Below are 19,997 nucleotides of genomic sequence, written 5' to 3' on the forward strand. Positions count from 1 at the left end.
CAAGCTTTTGGGGAGCAAAAGTGTAATAAGTACAAGCTTTTGAGGAGCAAAAGTGTAATAAATACAAGCTTTAGAATAGCAAAAGTGCAATAAATACAGCCTTTTGAGAAGCAAAGGTGCAATAAATACAAGCTCTAGAATAGCAAAGGTGCAATAAATACATTTTGGAGTAGCACAAGTGTAATAAATACAACGTTTAGAGTAGCAAAGGTGGAATAAATACAACCTTTAGAGTAGCAAAGGTGGAATAAATACAACCTTTTGAGGAGCAAAAGTGTAATAAAATAAATACAATCTTTGAGGAGCAAAGGTGTGATAAATACAACTTTTGAGGAGCACAAGTGTAATAAATACAACCTTTAGACTAGCAAAGGTGTAATAAATACCTTTAGAGTAGAAATAGATGCAGTAAATACAACCTTTTGAGGAGAAAAGGTGTAATAAATACAACCTTTAGAGTAGCACAAGTGTACTAAATACAACCTTGTGAGGAGCAGAAGTGTAATAAATACAATTTTTGAGGAGCACAAGGGTAATAAATACAACCTTTAGAATAGCATAAATGTAATAAATACAACCTTTAGAGGAGCAAAGGTGTAAAAAATACAGTTTTTGAGGAGCAAAAATGTAATAAATACAAGCTTTTGAGGAGCACAAGTGTAATAAATACAATTTTTGAGGAGCAAAAGTGTGATAAATACAACCTTTTGTATAGCAAAAGTGTAATAAATACAACCTTTAGAGTAGAAAAGGTGTAATAAATACAACCTTTTGAGGAGAACAAGTGTAATAAATATAACCTTTTGAGGAGCACAAAAGTATAATAAATGGAACCTTTTGAGTAGCAAAGATGTAATAAATACAACCTTTAGAGGAGCAAAAGTGTAATAAATACAACCTTTTGAGGAACAAAGGTGTAATAAATATAACTTTAGAGTAGCACAAGTGTAATAAATACAACCTTTAGAGGAGCACAAGTGTAATAAATACAAGCTTTTGAGGAGCAAAATGTAATAAATACAAGCTTTTGAGGAGCAAAATGTAATAAATACAAGCTTTTGAGGAGCAAAATGTAATAAATACAAGCTTTTGAGAAGCAAAATGTAATAAATACAAGCTTTTGAGGAGCACAAGTGTAATAAATACAAGCTTTTGAGGAGCAAAATGTAATAAATACAAGCTTTTGAGGAGCAAAATGTAATAAATACAAGCTTTTGAGAAGCAAAATGTAATAAATACAAGCTTTTGAGGAGCACAAGTGTAATAAATACAAGCTTTTGAGGAGCAAAATGTAATAAATACAAGCTTTTGAGGAGCAAAATGTAATAAATACAAGCTTTTGAGAAGCAAAATGTAATAAATACAAGCTTTTGAGGAGCACAAGTGTAATAAATACAAGCTTTTGAGGAGCAAAATGTAATAAATACAAGCTTTTGAGGAGCAAAATGTAATAAATACAAGCTTTTGAGGAGCAAAATGTAATAAATACAAGCTTTTGAGGAGCAAAATGTAATAAATACAAGCTTTTGAGGAGCAAAATGTAATAAATACAAGCTTTTGAGGAGCAAAATGTAATAAATACAAGCTTTTGAGGAGCAAAATGTAATAAATACAAGCTTTTGAGGAGCAAAATGTAATAAATACAAGCTTTTGAGGAGCAAAATGTAATAAATACAAGCTTTTGAGGAGCACAAAAGCGTAATAAATGCAACCTTTAGAATAGCAAAGGTGCAATAAATACAACCTTTTGAGGAGCAAAGGGGGAATAAATACAAGCTTTTGAGGAGCAGAGGTGTAATAAATACAGGTTTTGAGTAGCAAAGGTGTAATAAATACAACCTTTTGAGTAGCACAAGTGTAATAAATACAACCTTTGAGGAGCAAAGGTGTAATAAACGTGAGCTTTTGAGGAGCACAAGTGTAATAAATACAAGCTTTTGAGGAGCAAAAGTGTAATAAATATAAACTTTTCACTACCACAAGTGTAATAAATACAACCTTTTGAGGAGCACAAGTGCAATAAATACAATTTTTGAGTTGCAAGAGTGTAATAAATACAACCTTGTGAGGAGCAAAAGTGTAATAAATACAACCTTTAGTGTAGCAGAAGTGTAGTAAATACAAGCCTACCTCTCTCCCCCACCCCCCCCTGGACGGGTGGAATTGTCTGGAATTCTCTCCTGTCTCCTCACAGTACTACAAGAAGACAAAGCAGTTGCCTGTCCTGGTGAAGTGCTGCGAGGAAATCCAGCCCCACGAGTGGAAACCGCCCGTGGAGAGGGAAGAGCATCGCCTGCCCTTCTGGCTGAAGGTGCTTCTTCATCCCCTTCATCTTCTGCATCGCTGTTGGGTTGATTTCCTGTGGGTTTTCCTTGGTTTTCCTTGGATTTCTTGTGGGTTTTCCTTGGATTTCTTGTGGGTTTTCCTTGGATTTCTTGTGGGTTTTCCTTGGATTTCTTGTGGGTTTTCCTTTCTCTTGTGCGTTTTCCTTGAGGGTCTTTCCCTTGGGTTTCCTCCGAGGAGTTGGAGGCCTGGAGGAGGAAGAACAGTGTCTGGGGAAGGAACTGGACTCAGATGCCATAAAATCCAGTTCTCCTGACCACCCACTGCTCCAGGAGGAATTTTCCTTCCCAAAAAAATCCCACGTTTACTAAAGCAAACTTTATGAAGCAATTTATTGTTATTTCTCTCAGGATCCCTCAATAATTTGGTGGTTTCTCTCAGGGTCCCTCAATAATTTGGTGATTTCTCTCAGGATCCCTCAATAACTTGGTGGTTTCTCTCAGGATCCCTCAATAATTTGGTGGTTTCTCTCAGGATCCCTCAATAATTCGGTGGTTTCTCTCAGGATCCCTCAATAATTTGGTGGTTTCTCTCAGGATCTCAGAGTCTTTTAAAGGCTCATGAATTTAAAGCAATATTAAGCAATATAGAGTAGTATGAAGTAAATAAAAACCCACTTGCAAAAGCAAGTTGCTCTCTGTCCCCTTCTGTGGTGCTGTGGGAAGGTGGGAATACGGGAACAGCTCGTAAATAACAAATCCTAATAAATCCTTGCTCCCTCAGGCGAGCTTGCCCTCCATCCAGGAGGAGCTGAAGCAGCTGGCAGAAGATGCCAAGGAGACGCCGGGTTCACCTGCTGCAGAGCCCGTGTTTTTGGGGGCAGGAAAGGAAACTTCAGATGCAGAGCACGATGAGAAATACCCTCTGCTCATGCCCAAGGGGCTCGTCCTGACCCTGAAGCCCTTGGCCAACCGGTTCTCGCGGCGGGCGTGGAGGAGGCAGAGGTCCTCGGCCCTGAAGCCCGTCCTGATCCGCCCCAACCCCGGGCTGCAGCCCAGCTCCAACGCCGTCAGCATCCAGAAGGGTGTGAAGTTGTCCCAGTCGGAGGCTCCTCCCAGCAAAGTTCTGCTCCAGGTTCCTCGGCCGGTGCCGGTTGTCCCGGTGGTGCCGGGAGTGCAGCCCCTCAGCGTCCCGGCAGTGGTGGGAGGTGGGGACGGCCTGGAATTCCAGAATGTTCTCCCCACCGCGCCCCCGGATTCCAGACAAGCCTTCTCAGCTGCCGTGCCACCGGCTCTGGTGTCCTCAGAGCCCGTCGCTCTCCAGCCCAAGCTGATGCTCCCGGCGCTGGCCGGGACCAAATCCCGCAGGCCGTGCGTGCGCAGGGGCTACCAGAGGAAAAAAGGGACCAAACCCGCCCCGCTGATCAAACCCTCCCCTCTGATCCAGCCGTCCCCCGTCATCCTGACCGTCCCCGCCACCACGGTGAAGGTGCTCAACATCGGCAACGGCTGCAACGTGATCCAGCCCCTCGGCACCGCCGTGGGCCGGGGCCCGCAGGCCATCCCTGTCACCACCCTGCTGGTGAACCCGTCCCCGTTCCCGTGTCCCTTGAACCAGCCCCTGGTGACCTCGTCCATCCCGTCCCTGATCGTGTCCCCGAGCCCCATGGGTCTCTCCGCGGCGCCGGCCGTGGGCGAGGGCGAGGAGCAGCTGACCCTGGTTCCCGCCGGGAGCGGCGGCGGCCGCGCGTATCCCACGGGAGAGCCTCAAGCAGAACCCCCGGAGCTCTGCGTTCCCCGCTCCTCCCTGTCCCCCGAGGAGGAACATGGCACCACTCCTGCCCCTGCCCAGGACAAGGGGAGCGAGGGCGAGTGCTGGGCAGCAGGAGAAGGGGACCGGAGCGCCGCGGAGCCGCTGCCCGTGGTGGAGCTGCTGCCTCGCCTGGAAGATCCGGGCGAGGCGGCGAAAACCGAGCCCGAAGAGCCCCGTGGTACTCCTGGGGAAGCCAACCCGGGGCAGAAGAGGGCAGAGGAGGTGAAGGAGGAATTCCTGCTGGGCCTCGGCCAGGAGCTGAACGTGGAGGCCGCGTGTGCGAGGAAGGACCGGGAACGCACGGCGGGCGAGGAGAAGGGGGAGGAGGAAGGCCGGGCCCTGCAGTCGCCTCCCCGGGGGGAGCAGCAGAGCGAGGCGGCGGCTCCGGGGCCCGCGGGGAGCGGCGAGTCCCCCGGGAACCCCCCGAACCCCCCGGAGGGTGAGGCCGAGTTCAGCAGCCCCCTGGGCCGGCCCGAGGACTCGTCCAGCATCGACGGCCAGTCCGTGGGCACCCCGGCGGGCCCCGAGGCCGCGGGGGACAGGGAAGGGCAGGAGGAGGAGGAGGAGGATGACTTCGATGATTTCACCCAGGATGAGGACGAGGAGATGTCGTCGGCCTCAGAAGAGTCCGTTCTGTCAGTGCCGGAGCTCCAGGTAAAAACAAACCCTTTTAATTTAAAAGGCTCTCTGGTGGAACCGTGGGTGTCCCAAAACACCCTGTGGGGTCAGGGCAGAACACGGTGGGAGTTCAGCTGGAAAGGAGGACTGAAAAAAAATACATATATAAATAAATTGATTAATTAGTTCATTGATTGATAACAGCCACCACAAACCCCCAGGTCCCAAAGCCACCCTCCCCTTCCCGGTACCTTCCACCAGGGATGGGGGGAAGCTTTGGGAAAGGGGCCTGTTTTGTGCTAAACTGTAACACTTCAGAGGGAAATAAATAAAAAAATAGACAGATAGATAAAATAATTAATTAATTAACTAATAACAACCTCCACAAACCCCCAGGACCCAAGAGCCCCCCCTTTCCCAATACCTTCCGCCAGGGATGGGGGGAAGCTTTGGGAAAGGGGCCTGTTTTCACTTCAGGAGGGAAATAAATAAAAAGATAGATACATAGATAGATAGATAGATAGACAGATAAAATAATTAATTAATTAACTAATAACAGCCACCACAAACCCCCAGGCCCCAAGAACCCCCCCTGGTACGTTCTGCCAGGGATGGGGAAGCTTTGGAGAAGGGGCCCATGTTCCTGCTAAACTGTAACACTTCAGGAGGGAAATAAATAAAAAAATAGACAGATAGATAGACAGATAGATAAAATAATTAATTAATTAACTAATAACAGCTTCCACACACCCCTAGGACCCAAAGCCACCCTCCTTCCTGGTACCTTCCACCAGGGATGGGGGAAAGTGTTGGGAAGGGGACCTGTTTTCCTGCTAAACTGTAACACTTCAGAGGGAAATAAATAAAAAAATAGACAGACAGACAGACAGATGCCTTGGCATTGTGCTGTTCACAGAAGAATTGGATACCACTTTTTCCTGAGCAGATTTCAAGTCCAAAGCTAAGGGAGGGTATTGAAAATACATAGATTTAAACTCTGCTGAGCTGCAAGGACTCCTCAGCGAGGCTGCTCTTTAACAAGAAGTGCTTCGAGTGACAGTTTATTTTCCAGGTCACAGTTCCAGCAGGCCTGTAAGAGCCAAGATTGATCCTTGTGGAATCCCACCTCTAACTCAAGGCCTGACCTGCTGAATGGCAGAGTCTGAAATTTTAATTTTTCACAGTAAAAAAAAAACCAGGCAGCTCTGGAGGGTTTTGAATTCTGTCCCTTCGTGGAATTTTGGGCAGATGCTGGGCTGTGAAGTTGGCTCTTGGAATTGTGGTGCAGGGGGGGGTTGCTGAAGGATATTTAAAGAAACAGTAAAATTAAACAATGTGATGTTCTTCTGTCATTGCTCTCTAAGGAGACCATGGAAAAACTCACTTGGCTCGCAACAGAGAGACGTTTGAGCCAGGAGGGGGATTCTGAAGAGGAGAATTCCCAGGAAGAGAACTCTGAGCCTGAGGAAGAGGAGGAGGAGGAAGGGGAAGGGATAGAGAGTTTACAGAAAGATGATGAAACGTGTGGAGATACCTCAGAGGAGCCCAAATCTGCCTTCACACTGTCAAAGGCAGCTTCCCCCCAGGTGGAGACCCACAGGATTCCAGCAGGTGAGGGCTGGGGGTTTGCTGGGACACGAGGAGTGGGGAAATGGAGCTGCTCTTCCATGGAAAGCAGGACAGTGGGGGTGCCTTGTTCTGCAATGAAATTAAACCCTTCCTGGTTTAATTTCATTAAAGGTTTAATTTAATTAAACCTTCCTGGTTTGATTTCACTGAGTGTGTCTGAGCTCTGTGCTGCTTTTAACCTGGAACTGCAATTTTGTGACTCAGTCCCAGCCCTGTGAAATCAGGGCCCACAGAGGTCCTGGCATGTGTGAGCTGGGGGCCTTCAGTCCATTTGAAAGTGTTTGTGCCTCAAAAACCTGCAGGCAGATTTGGGGTTTTGTGTCAGCTTCTATACCCAGTTGTAAGAACAACATTAAACAGCCAAACCTTTGCTGAGCTGAGTTTTGTGTGATGGGGAAAAAGAAATGAAACAAAACAACAGCTCAACAGAGTCCAGCAGAGTGGGAGATGAACTTGAGGAGTTGGACCTCAGCCCATTAAACCAACAGATTCCTGAGGCTAAAGCCATAAAAATCTTGATGTAGCACCTCTCAGTACCCTGTTTCCTTCCTTATTGTGTGTGATTTTAGCTCTGTTGTGTAAATAATGAGCTAAAAGAGTCATTTGCAGAGTGAACAGCCAGCTCTGATGCTCTCGTTGTGTCTCTGTCCCCCTCCATGACTGCTCTACCCTGGAGTGCAAGACTCTGGTGGTTTTTGGCAGGTTGGAGCTGAGGAACAGCTCATGGATGTATCCAGAGGTTTCTCCTGTCAGATGCTGTGAAAACAAAGGGGCAGTTTGAGGTTTTGGCCAGCCTGACTCCTGGGAATTGTGTTGCTCCTGCACTTCCAGGGGAGACAGGGACTCACCACTGGCTCTGGAAGCTGCCTTTCTGTTGGAATGTTGCCCCGTGTGCCACCAACTCACCCTGTGCTCCCTCCCAGGAGAGAACCTGAAGGCCCCTGGGAAGGGCAGGAGCTCCCACAGGACCAGGAACAAGCGGGGCCGGGCCCGGGCCAGCAAAGACACCTCGAAGCTGCTGCTGCTGTATGATGAGGACATCCTGGAGAGGGATCCCCTGAGGGAGCAGAAGGACCTGGCCTTTGCCCAGGCCTACCTGACCAGGGTAAGGGGCACTGGGGGTTCCCTGGCACAGAACTGAGCCCCAGCTCTGCCAGGTCCAGCTGGGAGCACTGGGGTGGGGTTGTTTCTCCTCACACCCCCCGTGTGTGGCCCTTCACTTCCCAAACTCTCTCTGTCCTGACCTGTGGGTTTTCTTGCTTTCTGTCCTGTGGGGGGGAGGTGGGAGTGAAGGATTTGAGGGCTGGGGGTGCTCAGGGGGCTCCACAGCACCAGACCCCTCTGAACTTGGGAGCTCTGTGGTCCCAGTTGGGTTCCCCTCTCCTGGGAGCAGTTCAGGTTTATCCTTAAGGAAGAGTTGGCTCAACAAAACTGGAAGCACTGTGTGAATTCTGGGTAGGAGGAGATCAAAGATTACCAGGGTACAGGAATTTAGGAAGGAATCCTTCCCTGTGAGGGTGGTGAGGCCCTGGCACAGGTTGCCCAGAGAAGCTGTGGCTGCCCCATCCCTGCAAGTGTCCAAGGCCAGGTTGGAGCAGCCTGATCTAATGGGAGGTGTCCCTGCCTGTGGCAGGGAGGTGAAATGAGCTGATCCCTTCCAGCATGAGGTATTCCATGATTAACTTGTTTCCTTCCTGGGTGTCACCAAGTCCTGTTGCTCCTTCCAGGTCCGTGAGACGCTGCAGCACATCCCGGGCAAATACGAAGACTTTCTCCGTGTCATCTACGAGTTTGAGATCAGCACAGACAAGAGGACAGCTGTGGATCTCTACTCCACCCTGCAGAAGCTGCTGCACGACTGGCCCCAGCTGCTCACAGACTTTGCTGCCTTCCTCTTGCCAGAGCAAGCCTTGGAGTGTGGGCTGGTAGGTGGGAAGGAGAGGAGGAGGCCAGAGTTTAAACAACCTGAATGGCTGTGGGAGTGAAAGGATAAAGAGTTCTTCCCAGGGCAAGGGGCTGGGAAATCACTGGCTGGTTTCTCAATCAGAATTGGGAGGTTTGGTGTGGGTTGTGAATCTCCTGCTCGGGGTGACTGGGGGAGCCTTTCCCGGTTCCGTCAGGGACAACGTGCAGACCCAGCAAACTGTGGTTCCCTGGCCTCCAGGTCAGCCTTGCACTGATCAAATAGAGGGTTTCACCTCTTCCATTCTCTCTGAGAATGTCCGTTCCCTGTTTTGTGTGCAGGTGGTTGAAGCAGAACTTCATAGCTGGTGTAACATTGATCACACAAAGTGTTGTTTCTCCTCCTCAGAGTCCCCCCAGATTTGCCCCCCCCAGGAGCATCAATGCCATGGAAAACAAAGAGCAGGACAGGGATTTTCTGGCTCGTTTAAGCCAGCTCGAGGTGTTTGGGAGTGTGTTGTTGGCTGTGAGGGTGACTGGGTTTGGTTTGTGCAGTTTGAGGAGCAGCAAGCCTTCGAGAAGAGCCGCAAGTTCCTCCGGCAGCTGGAGATCTGCTTTGCTGAGAACCCTGCCCACCACCAGAAGATCATCAAGGTCCTGCAGAGCTGTGCAGACTGCCTGCCCCAGGAGATTGCAGAGGTAACCAGGTGTCCCCTTTCTACCAGAGCCCTGAGGGTGATTCCAGCCTGGCTCCCTGTCCCGCTCCTGGGCAGCAGTTTGGGGGCACAGCTCAGTCCACAGAACCATAGAATGGGTTGGGTTGGGAGGCACCTTAAAGCTCCTCCTGTTCCACCTCCTGCCCTGGGAAAGGACACCTTCCACTGGACCAATCCACCCTGGCCTTGGATTCCAGGAGAACTGGAGCTGCCTCTTCAAGGGGCCGCCCAGTTGATGCCCTGCCTGTCTCCTCCGTCCCACCTCACCTTTGTCACCTTGCAGGTGAGATTTTTAGCTTGATGCCTCCTCCAGAGTCTGCCTGGAATTCTGGAGGGGCAATTCCATGCTGATTTGCTGGCTGGGTATGGAATGACCTCAGAATACTCAGGAAGCAGTCGCAGTGCAAGCACAGACATCCACGTTGGAGGCTTAATGAGCCTTTGATGCTCCACTTGCTTTGAGAATCCTTCAGAGGGCAAGGTGATGGCATGGAACGAGACTCATTTCCTCTGGGTTTCTCTCCTCCAGCTGAAGACCCAAATGTGGCAGCTGCTGAAGGGCCACGACCACCTGCAGGACGAGTTCTCTGTCTTCTTCGACCACCTCCGGCCCTCGGCCAGCAGGATGGGAGACTTCGAGGAGATCAACTGGACAGAGGAGAAGGAATATGAGGTGCAACAATCTTTTCTAAGGCCAGAAAGGGTAAAAGCAGAGGTGGGAGACAGGTTTGAACTGGGAGAACTCAAGCAGGGACTGCAGCTCCAGGGAGGGGGAAGTGGTGGGGTGGGAGAGGAGAGTTTGAAGGGAACTCTTCAGATCTTTGGACAGGATTTGTGTCTCTGGGGAAAACAAAGCTGGGAGCAGTGATGTGTGTTTGTTTTGTTGCAGTTTGATGGGTTTGAAGAGGTTTCCTTGCCAGATGTGGAGGAGGAGGATGAGCCACCCAAGATCCACGGGGCCACGAGGAGCAAGAAGAGGAAGGAGATGGGGGGACAACACAACGACAAGGTGGGGCTGGGGGACCTCACTGCAGGCTCTGAGCTGGGGAATGGCCACGGGGAGAGATTGGGGGACATGACAAGAACCTCCCAAGGGGGCTGGAGTGCTCCTGGTGTGCTTTGCTTGCCAGCAGCAGCATCCCTTCAGTGCCCATGTGTCTGTTCCAGGAGGTCGAGTGGGTGGAGGGGATGAAGGAGTGTCCCTGTTCCTGCCACGAGGGGAGCAGTGACCCCAAGCTCAAGAAAAGCAAGAGGAGGAGCTGCAGCCACTGCAGCAGCAAGGTCAGTGGGCAGGTCAGGGATGATCCCAAATAATGGCACGAGGAAGGAAGTCAATCCCGAGGTGCCCAGCAGTGTCTCCCTCCCTGGACCTCTGCCCAACCTTCTCCCACCTCTCTCCTCCTCACTTCCCTGCTGCCCCTCCTTGCTGTGCCAAATGATGTCATTTTTGATGTTCTTTTGGGTTAAGAACAAGCTTTTTGAGTGGAAGATGGTGGTGTGGCCACTGCGTGAAGACCTGTGCCTGCTAATAACAATAACAATAACAAACACAGTGCCAAAGTGAAGCCCTGGGCAGGGCCAGGAATCTTGGGAAGCAGAGGTTGGGATGGACAGGCCACGGGTGTGACTGTGCCTCTGGGTTGGTCTGCAGGTGTGTGACAGCAAGTTTTATAAAAGTAAGGATTCTCAAGAGCTGAGTGCGAGCCTGGCCCAGCAGGAGTCGAGTCCTCAGGCGGAAGGGAAGGATTCTGGGATGTCCAGGGAACCTGCAGAAGAAATCCTGGAGAACAGGGATGAGGGGGAGGATGTCCAGGGCAGAACCAGACCTGCTCCCAGGAAGGTGGACTCTGTGTCTGCAGGTGGGTGCCAGTCTTGTGCCCAGCCAGGTGTGGGACCCTCCCCTCACACAGGTTTAGGGCTCTCCAGTGCACATTTATTGGGAACAATGAGAATTTCTGATCATCTTATTTCATTTTTTTTTTACTCTTGTGGTTTTTTTACTCTTGTGTACTGCTGAGCATTCCCTCCAACAAAACCTTCCCTGCCTGGGGAATATTTCCCCTTTTCATAAGAGTTGGTCCAGTTCAGCGCCTCTTGCCAGGGTACCAGTCCAGCCCCCAGTACTGCCAGTCCATGGCACTGGTTCTTTCCCAGTTTCCATCTGAGCACAGCAATTCAAACCCACCCTCTCTAAATCTGCCCTTTAAATTGTGGTGCTTGTTTTTCCCTCAGTCTGGTACTGAAGAAAATATATTTATATATATTTAAATAGATTTTTTTTATATATAGAAATATATAAATATATATTAAATATGTAAATATTATTAAAATAATAACTTTATATAAATCTATATATTAAATCTATATATTAAATATATATTTATCCACAATTACTTGATAAATTTATAAAGATAAGCAACTCGAGGGGGATCTTTTCCTCCCCCAGGTGCCAGATCTGAGTTTGTGCTGCTGTTGGGGGCAGCACAAAGTGAAATGCAGGTTGAAATGTTGGTTTAAACGTGGTGCAGCCTCGTGGCTGGGTTTGTAACCGGGGTGCCAAGAGCTGCTCTTTCCCTTCAGGATTTTGCTCTGGGCAGGGCACTCGAGGTTTTTGTGTCTCCATCACTTCCCACAGTTGTGGTAACTCACAGTGGTGAAGAACATTGACTGTGGATGGTCTTTGAGGCACAGGTAGAATAACAAATAACAGAGCTGCTCCCAAACTGTTCTCATTTGCAGCCTTAGGCTCTAAAATGAAAACCTCTTTAAAAGCCAAGGAATCAAAGCCTGCAGGAGTTTTTTTTTTTCTTGCTGACATTTTTATCTCCCCTCGTTTGGGTTTCTCCTCAGGATCTCCCCTGGAAGGAAGAGTTGCCTCCAGCAGACACGGAGCTGGGGACAGACCTGCCCCTCCTGGTGCTCAGGTGGCAGAAGGTGCCAGTGCTGGGGTGGAAGGTGCCCAGGACAGAGACTCTGCTGCCACCGGCCCCAGATGGACCCAGCTGCCAAAAGCTGCTCTGAAACTACCTCAAGAAACCAAAGACACTGTGGGGAGTGAGGGACTGACCCAGCAGCCTGGAGGGGATGGGGATGGTTCCCTGGGGCCAGGCAGGGATCTGCTGCTGCCTCCTCCCTCTGCTGCAGCCACGGGGCCACCAGGACCTCAGTCCTGCTGCTGCCAGAGCCCAGGGCAGAGCCAGGGGCCAGAGAGCCTCAGGGGGCCTGGCCCTGCCTCACAACCAGCTGGGGAAGGACTTGAGGGGCCACCTTTGCCTCTGGAGGGCAGAGCTGAAGCCGGGCAGGGCTGGATGCCGGCGGGTGGCAAAGCCGGTCGGCGCGGCGTGGGGGCAGCTGGCACAGCCTGCCCTGGGGACGTTCCCCCCGAGGGCAGAACGGAGGGGAGGGCAAACAGCTGCCTCCAGGGGCATCAGCATCCCGAGCAGCCGGAGCCCAGGGTGGTCCCAGCCCTGGAGGAGCAGCAGCAGAAGGTCACCGAGGCCACCGTGTGTGCCAAGAACAGCAAGGTCAGCTCCACCGGGGAGAAGGTCGTGCTCTGGACCAGGTACTTCTGCCTGCCCTGCCCTTCCTGCCTTCAGCTCTCACACTGCAGAGCATCCTTTCTTTTCCTGTTGTGTTCCCATTTTCTGCTGTGTCCTGCCCCCTCTTGTGTTCCTGCCTCGTTTCCTCTGACCAGTCCATCAGAGCTCGGTCCTCCCCTGTTACTGGAGCACTTCAGCCTGGGAAAGGATCTTTTTTCTCCTTCAAAAAACAACTTAAAACAGCTGAAAACACAAAAATCCTAAAGGCAGCTCTGCTCAGAGATGGGTCCTGTGAGGGGAGGTGGCAGGAGGGGTGAAGGAATCCCTCGCCCAGGGAATTGTTCTCCTAAACTGGGAACAGGCTTCGTGTGGGGAAGGGAGAGCTGGAATTCCATGGCTGGTTTTTTGGGCTGTTTTACAGCTGCTTGTTTTGCAGGGAGGCTGACAGGGTCATCCTCACCACCTGCCAGGAGAAAGGGGCCCACCTGGACACCTTCCATGCCATCTCCCAGAAACTGGGCAACAAGACGGCGAGTGAGGTGAGGGCTTGGTGTGGGGGAGCTCCCAGGGGATGGGGCTGGAAAGGAAGGAAAGGTGGGGGGAGGGTGCTGTTCATATACAAAGTCTCCCAAACTTAAATTTGATGAAAAATCATCCCAGCTGCAAATTAAAAAAAAAAAAAAACCTCAAAACAAACCCTGGAGCCAGAAATCCTGAGGTATTTGAGCCTCACATTTGGGACCAGGGTTGTTTCAGTGGCTGCTGCTCAGGTCTTCAGCCTCCTCCTCCTCTTCCTACATAAAGAATCTGCCTGGTTTTGTCTCTGAATCTTCCCAAACTGCCAGATTTTACCTGCAAATCAGCAGAATGTTCTTCCAGAGAGAACAACAACCTGCTGCTCTTGCATTTATCTTTCATACCGAACCTTGTATGAAATGTCTCTGTGATATTTATATATATATTTTTTAAAACATTACAAAACACCCTGAGCTTTGCAATATGGGATTTCAGTTCCCTCACACCTTTCTGGCCACTGCTCACGTTGGATTCCCCTCATTCCTCAGGTGTCCCACAGGTTCAGGGAGCTGATGAGGCTCTTCCACACGTCCTGCGACGGGAGCTCCGAGGATGAGGAGGATGCAACAAGTACCAGCAACACGGACCAGCTGTCAGATAAAGATCTCCTGCTCTCCGAGGAAGAACCTGATGACTGAGGTGATAAACTACTGACCTGCCCCAGAAGAAGTTTGTTTGTTTTTTGCCAGTTTGCTGCTAGACAGGTGCTGTGGGAAAATGTTTGCACAGGTATTATGACAGCACCTTCCCGGGTTTTTGTTCACTTTCCTGCTCCACTTCTGATGAGCTGCACAGCCAGCCTGTACCAAACGGGAGGCACCAAGCGAGGTGTCGGGGTGAGGATGTTCTCCAGAACCTCCCTGGGGAGCTTCAGCAGAGAAGCAGCAGAGCTGGGGCTCGGGGCCACTCGCCTGGCCTGGGGGGGAAGGTTGGGCCCAGCAGCTTTGGACCAGAACGTGTAAATATTGTACCCTAAGATGTCAGTTTTCTCGTGGAAAGAACACAGGACTTTTTCTAAGTTCTCCCCTTGTGTTGATTGTATGTGAGAAAGTTACAGTCTGAGCTCTCTTATTTATTGTGTGGGTTTATTTGAACGGGGCAGAGCAAATCCGCTTTGCACAGTTATAAAAAAAACACAAACAAACAACCCCAAACATACAAAAACAGCCCCCCCCAAAGCAGCTTTCCTCCTCTACAACCCAGCTGTGAGTAGCTGGAGAATTTAAGCCAGCCTTTGTTAGGGGATTTTGGTGAAATGAGAAGGAAGCAGTAGCTGGACCGTCCCCAAAGCCGTTCCCTTTATTCCCAAAGTGACCTTAAAGAGGCTCCCACTGCCTCTATTCCCGGGAATAAAGGTGGGTTAGTCTGAATCTGCCTCATCCTCGGAGCCATCCCCCCCAAACCCCGTTTCATAGCACTGGGACAGAGTCTTCAGCTCCTCCAGGGCCTGCTGGAAGTCGTCCTGTTCCAGCCCGGCCGTGAAGAAGCTGCTCCAGCGCCGCACGTTCCGCGCCCGCAGGTCCCGCCAGAGGCCCGAGAGCAGCTGGTGCAGGACAGGGGAGGCCTGCAGGGCTGCCAGCACGGGGATGCTCTGCACTGCTGGGGGGTCAGACCAACAGCTGGGGTTAAAGAGCCCCCAAAATCCGGGGCCTGGCCCCGTTCCCCTTCACCTTGGCGTAAAGAGCCGCTCGACACTCGTAACTCGAGCCCTGCAAACCCTCCAGGGTGGGGTGGGGTTGGTGTTGTTTTCGTGGGTTTTTTTACCTCTGTTGGGCCCTGCCGAGGAGTGACCCAGAGCTTTGTCCTGGAGGAAGCCTTGTCTGGTCAGGAGAGGAGAGAAGAACTGGGGGAAGGGAGGTCGGGTGTCGCAGGGCTGCTGGAGTACGTGGGCTGTGCTGGGGGGGAACAGGGGAATAAAGTTACCCCAAAACGCCCTCAAAACTGTTCCCTGGTCTAAACCAACCCCCCCACGCCTGTACCCACCTGAAGGAGCCTGGGAAGTGGGTGTGGAGGTAGTGCTGGAGCATCTCCTCGGGGCTCTCACAGCCCTGCAGGGGCGTCCGGGGCTGCTGTCCCAGGGAGCTGCTGCAAAGGAAACCAAATCAGGGCTTTCCAGGCTGAAAACACCACTGACTCAGCTGCTTTTTAGCTGTTTTTGCTCTAAAATTAAACTGGCTCAGTCACTAGACTGCTCCTCCATCCAGCTCCTCTCTGAAGGGAGGGGTTTGGGATGACTCCTGGGAGGAATCACTGCAGTTCCGAGGGCAGAGGTGCAGTTCAGAGGCTGATTTACCTGCTGGGCCTTTCTTTGCAAACTCCTCGGAGCACAACAGACTGAGCAAAACAGCAGCTGACCTTTTGCTCCCTCCAGGAGGACAGGAGGAGCTTCCAGGGCACGTCCTGCTGGTGGGCACTTAAAATCTCTGGGAGCGAGGAGCCGGCAAAGGCAGGGAAGGGGAGAGACGCCCACGCAGCCACAACCTGGATCGGGGGGGAAAACAGCCTGGAACACACTCCTGGAAGTGCAGAACAGCATCCCCTGCCCGCAGCAGAGCTGGAGGGGTCAGGGGTGGCTGGTTTTGGTGTCCTCACCTTCCTCCCAGAGAAGGTGAGGGAGTCAGCAAAGTGCACCATGGAGCCCTGGGACGACCAGAGCCGGTAGGGAACCGTGAGGGTGTCGAGTGCTGCTGCCAGAATTGCACTGCTGTGGTAGTTCAGAGATGCCTGGGAGGAGAAAAAGGGGGACAGTCACAGGACAAGTCCCAGTCACCAGTTCCTTAACCCAGTTTTGTGTATTTAACTTAATTGTGCCCTTGAAAAAGGTGGTTAATGGTTATTTCCAGGTCGGGATAGTGTGTAACAGTTATTCCAGGTTTGGGATAAGGAGTCAGTCTGTAACAGTTATTCCAGGTTTGGGATAAGGAGTCAGTGTAACAGTTATTCCAGGTTTGGGATAAGGAGTCAGTGTGTAACAGTTATTCCAGGTTTGGGATAAGAAGTCAGTGTAACAGTTATTCCAGGTTTGGGATAAGGAGTCAGTGTAACAGTCCAGGTTTGGGATAGGCAGCCAATGGGTAACAGTGATTTTAGGGTTTGGATAAGTAGTGTTTAATGGTAATTCCAGGTTTGGGATAAGCAGCCCGTGTGTAAGAATTATTCCAGGTTTGGGATAAGCAGCCAGTGTTTTAGCAGTAATTCCAGGTCAGCTCTTTCCTAACAAATACTCTGGTGCCAGTTTTCTTGTCAGCAGCTTCCTGGGGCTCCAGTAACTCCTGGAGTTACTCCAGGCATGGAGAATGGTGCAGTAAAGCCTTTTTTTCAGTGCCAACACACTGACAAAGCCCAGCAGCCAAGGAAGCGTGGTAATGTTTTCAAAAGTAGGAAGAAAGCTGTGGAAATGACAAGTTGGAAGCCAAGTCCCAGTGAAAAGGCAGGAAAGAGTCTCTGCTGAGCACAACAGCACCGTGGAAAAGCACCACTAAAAGCAGAGGGCTGCAGGAAACACTTCAAGGGGGTGAAGCTGCATGAGCAGGACTTACATCGTATTTTATGTATGGAAATGTCACAGGAGGCCGTGGCCTGATTCCCAAACTCCCGCTGAGGGACAGAGGGCAGAAGAGGGAGCTGTGCTGGGAGAGGTGGACGATGCCAAGGGCCGTGTTCAGCAGCCTGTAAAAACTGCTCTGGGGATCCTGGGAGGGGGGAAAAACAACCCAACCTTTGGAATGTTAAAGGTGCAGACGAGCCCCAGGCTGGGCGTGGCAGCACCACCCAGGTTTGGTTCTCCCCGGGGTTTGGGGTTTACTTACCCCCACGTCACTCGTGGCCGGAGTGAGGCCCCAGGAGAGGATTCCCTTCCCCGAGTACTCATCGTGGAGCAGCTCTGTCACCTTGGCACCAACCCCCGAGAACCCGTTGTGGAGGTCACAGAGGACCTGGAACCCCTGTGTGGAACGAGGGCAGCACCTCAGATACTAATCTTGAGCAGGAGGCTTCTCAAAAGCAGAGGGAGCTTGGCCTGGGCTGTGAACCTGCAGGTAATCACACTCCTCCACAAAGAAGTGCAGCCGATCCTCCAGCTCCTCCACGCAGGCGGGATCCTGCAGGAGACTCTCCCCTTGTGCAAAGGCTTCCAGACAACCACAATCCCTGTGGGAAGAAACGGGTGGGAAAGAGCTTATTCCAAGCCCTCTGAATTCCTCCTTGAAGGCACAACTTTGCTGCTGTTCTGGACAAGAGGTTCCCGAGGCAGAGCTGGGCCGTACCCATCGTGCAGGAACTGCCGGATCACGTGGACGCTCCGGGGGTGCAGGGGCACGTTGAGGTAATCGGACCAGAGCCTCACCGAGGGGGGGTCCTGGGACCCTGGGGGAGCTGCTCCTGCTGGGAAGAGCAAAGGTCCTTTCAGCTCTGAGCCTCCCCTCAAGAGAGAAATCAGGTTTTGTGGAGGTTTTTTTGCTGTGCCCTCACCCACCCATGTGCAAGCAAAGCCATCTTATCCCACTGCTTCCCTTCTCCTCGTCGCTGTCACGGCGTCCCACAGCAGCCCCCTGGCACAGGGGACCTTCTGGGACCCTCTGACCCAAACCTAAACCCAAACCCTCCCCCTGGGCACCCACCTGGCACCGCAGCGCCGGGACCCCCCTTCCCGTCACAGGCAGCGTCTCCCTGCGGGACAAAAACCCGGCACGGGGCGTTACAGGGCAATTCCCATCGCCCCTCCCCGGGGCAGGGAGCGATGCGGGACAAAAACCCGCCACGGGGCGTTACAGGGCAATTCCCATCGCCCCTCCTCGGGGCAGGGAGCGATGCGGGACCCGCTCTCACCGCGCGGTTCCCGCTGTCCCGCGGCGCGTCCCGGTAATCGGCCACGGCCCCGTCCCTGCGACACAAAGCGGCGGCAGCTCCGGCGGCTCCGCATCACCCCTGCATCACCCCCGGCCCGACCCGCATCACCCCCGGCCCGGCCCGGCCCGCCCCGTACTCACCAGGGCACCGGAGCCTCCGCGCTCACCCCCTCGGGTCTCAGCGCGCCCACGCCGCCTGCAAGAGGAGAGCGCGGGCACGGTGATGGCCGGGCACGGTGACACTGCCCCGGGCATGGTGACACTGCCCCGGGCACGGTGACACCGCCTCGGGCACGGTGATACTGCCCCGGGCACAGTGACACTGCCCCGGGCACAGTGATGCCGCCCCGGGCATGGTGACACCGCCCCGGGCACAGTGACACTGCCCCGGGCACAGTGACACTGCCCCGGGCACAGTGATGCCGCCCCGGGCATGGTGACACCGCCCCGGGCACAGTGACACTGCCCCGGGCAAGGTAATACCGCCCCGGGCACGGTGATACCGCCCCGGGCACAGTGATGCTGCCCCGGGCACTGTGACACCGCCCCGGGCACGGCGATGCCGCCCCAGGCACGGTGATGCCCGGGCACTGTGATGCTGCTCCGGGCACGGTGATACTGCCCCGGGCACGGTGATGCCACCCCGGGCACGGTGATATCGCCCCGGGCACGGTGATACTGCCCCGGGCACGGTGATATCGCCCCGGGCACGGTGATACTGCCCCGGGCACAGTGATGCCACCCCGGGCACGGTGATGCCCGGGCACGGTGATGCCACCCCGGGCACTGTGATGCCGCCCCCGGCACGGCGATGCCCGGGCACGGAGGGGTTGCCAGACCCCCGCCCACCCCCGGTACCTTTCAGCTCCAGCGCCACGAGCCGCGGCGAGGGGGTCTCGGTGCCGCCGGGCCCCCGCCCGGGGCGGAGCAGCGCGGCCGCGCGGAGCTCGGCGGGCTCGGCGGGGCCGCGCAGCGCGGCGGCCTACGGGGGGAAAACCGGGAAAAAGCGGGGGAACGGGTCGGAGAGAGCCCCCGGTGAGCCCCCCCCGGCACCCGCGGCCCCCCCCGGTACCTGCAGCCCCCACCAGTGCGCGCCCACACAGCCCGAGTAGTGCCCGAGCTGCAGCGTCACCGCCTCCCCCGGCATCGCACCGAGCGACGGCGCGGACCGGGAGCGTCACCGGCACCGCCCCGGACGGGGAGGGGACACCGGCGGGGGAAAACAGCGCCCGACTGTCAGCGGGAACTGCTGCCCGACCGCCAACAACCGGCGGTGATTCGGAATTCCGGGTGACATCCCTGGGAGCGGATACCGGGAGGGGAAACAACCGCCCGACTGTCAGCGGGAACTGCTGCCCGACCGCCAACAACCGGCGGTGATTCGGAATTCCCGGTGATATCCCTGGGAGCGGACACCGGGAGGGGAAACAACTGCGTGACTGCGAACAACCGGCGGTGATTCCGGGACATCCCTGGGAGCGGACACTGGGAAGGGAAACAACCGCCCGACTGCCGACAACCGGCGGTGATTCGGAATTCCCGGTGACATCCCTGGGAGCGGACACCGGGAGGGGAAACAACCGCCCGATGTGCCCCCCTGGCTGCGAACAACCATCGGTGATTGGGAATTCCGGGTGACATCCCTGCGAGCAGAAACCGGGAAGAGAAACAACCGCATGACTGCGAACAACCATCGGTTATTCAGAATTCCCTGGGAGGGGACACCGGGAAGGGAAACAACTGCCCGATGTGCCCCCTGGCTGCGAACGACCATCGGTGATTCAGAATTCCCCGTGACATCTCCGGGAGGGGACACCGGGAAGGGAAACAACCGCACGACTGCGAACAACCACCGGTGGTTCAGAATTCCCCGTGACACTCCCCGGGATGTGCCCCCTGGCTGCGAACAACCACCAGTGGTTCAGAATTCCCCGTGACATTCCCCGCGTGCTCCCGGGCCGGGAACGAGCTGAAATAACAACCCGTTGAGGAAGCGAAAACCGCGGTTGCTCCTTTACGGGATAAACTTTGGGGATTGGCAAAAACTTGCCCTCCCCACGCCTGTGCGGGCTGAT

General features: G+C 53.4%; 2 protein-coding genes across 3 annotated transcripts in view; one reads left to right on the forward strand and one right to left on the reverse strand.

Annotated features, from left to right (window-relative positions):
• Positions 1-14,146, forward strand: part of GON4L (gon-4 like) — a 28,093-nt gene extending 13,947 nt beyond the window's left edge. The window contains exons 12-24 of one of the 2 annotated variants that reach the window (XM_032713204.1): positions 2,195-2,311; positions 3,067-4,749; positions 6,078-6,324; positions 7,266-7,447; positions 8,070-8,267; positions 8,800-8,943; positions 9,490-9,663; positions 9,850-9,969; positions 10,128-10,241; positions 10,612-10,819; positions 11,811-12,522; positions 12,936-13,038; positions 13,564-14,146. In XM_032713204.1, coding sequence (XP_032569095.1) covers positions 2,195-2,311; positions 3,067-4,749; positions 6,078-6,324; positions 7,266-7,447; positions 8,070-8,267; positions 8,800-8,943; positions 9,490-9,663; positions 9,850-9,969; positions 10,128-10,241; positions 10,612-10,819; positions 11,811-12,522; positions 12,936-13,038; positions 13,564-13,713 — 4,152 coding nt within the window. In that variant the 3' untranslated portion in view covers positions 13,714-14,146. The remainder of the gene's footprint in view (positions 1-2,194; positions 2,312-3,066; positions 4,750-6,077; positions 6,325-7,265; positions 7,448-8,069; positions 8,268-8,799; positions 8,944-9,489; positions 9,664-9,849; positions 9,970-10,127; positions 10,242-10,611; positions 10,820-11,810; positions 12,523-12,935; positions 13,039-13,563) is intronic. The other variant, XM_032713205.1, reaches the window with a different exon arrangement.
• MSTO1 (misato mitochondrial distribution and morphology regulator 1) lies at positions 14,127-19,069 on the reverse strand. The gene is made up of 14 exons (XM_032712871.1): positions 18,995-19,069; positions 18,781-18,904; positions 18,064-18,118; positions 17,903-17,957; positions 17,695-17,743; positions 17,341-17,455; positions 17,107-17,224; positions 16,885-17,019; positions 16,615-16,767; positions 15,668-15,799; positions 15,369-15,556; positions 15,059-15,160; positions 14,840-14,970; positions 14,127-14,674 (listed from the first exon to the last, which is right to left on the reverse strand). Exons 1-14 carry the CDS (start codon positions 19,067-19,069, stop codon positions 14,436-14,438), a joined length of 1,671 nt encoding a protein of 556 aa, XP_032568762.1. The 3' UTR covers positions 14,127-14,435.
• Positions 19,070-19,997: the final 928 nt, after the last annotated feature.

This window comes from Chiroxiphia lanceolata, chromosome 29 (genome assembly GCF_009829145.1).
Source record: "Chiroxiphia lanceolata isolate bChiLan1 chromosome 29, bChiLan1.pri, whole genome shotgun sequence".
In the NCBI taxonomy this organism is placed as follows: Eukaryota; Metazoa; Chordata; class Aves; order Passeriformes; family Pipridae; genus Chiroxiphia; species Chiroxiphia lanceolata.

Excerpts from the sequence above, each read along its gene's own strand:
- MSTO1 (XM_032712871.1), bottom strand. The coding sequence starts at position 19,069 with ATGCCGGGGGAGGCGGTGACGCTGCAGCTCGGGCACTACTCGGGCTGT. Across the intron at positions 17,744-17,902 it reads GGGACAGCGGGAACCGCGCG|GGAGACGCTGCCTGTGACGG; the intron begins GTGAGAGCGGGT and ends TTTGTCCCGCAG. Across the intron at positions 17,225-17,340 it reads CGGCAGTTCCTGCACGATGG|GGATTGTGGTTGTCTGGAAG; the intron begins GTACGGCCCAGC and ends TTCTTCCCACAG.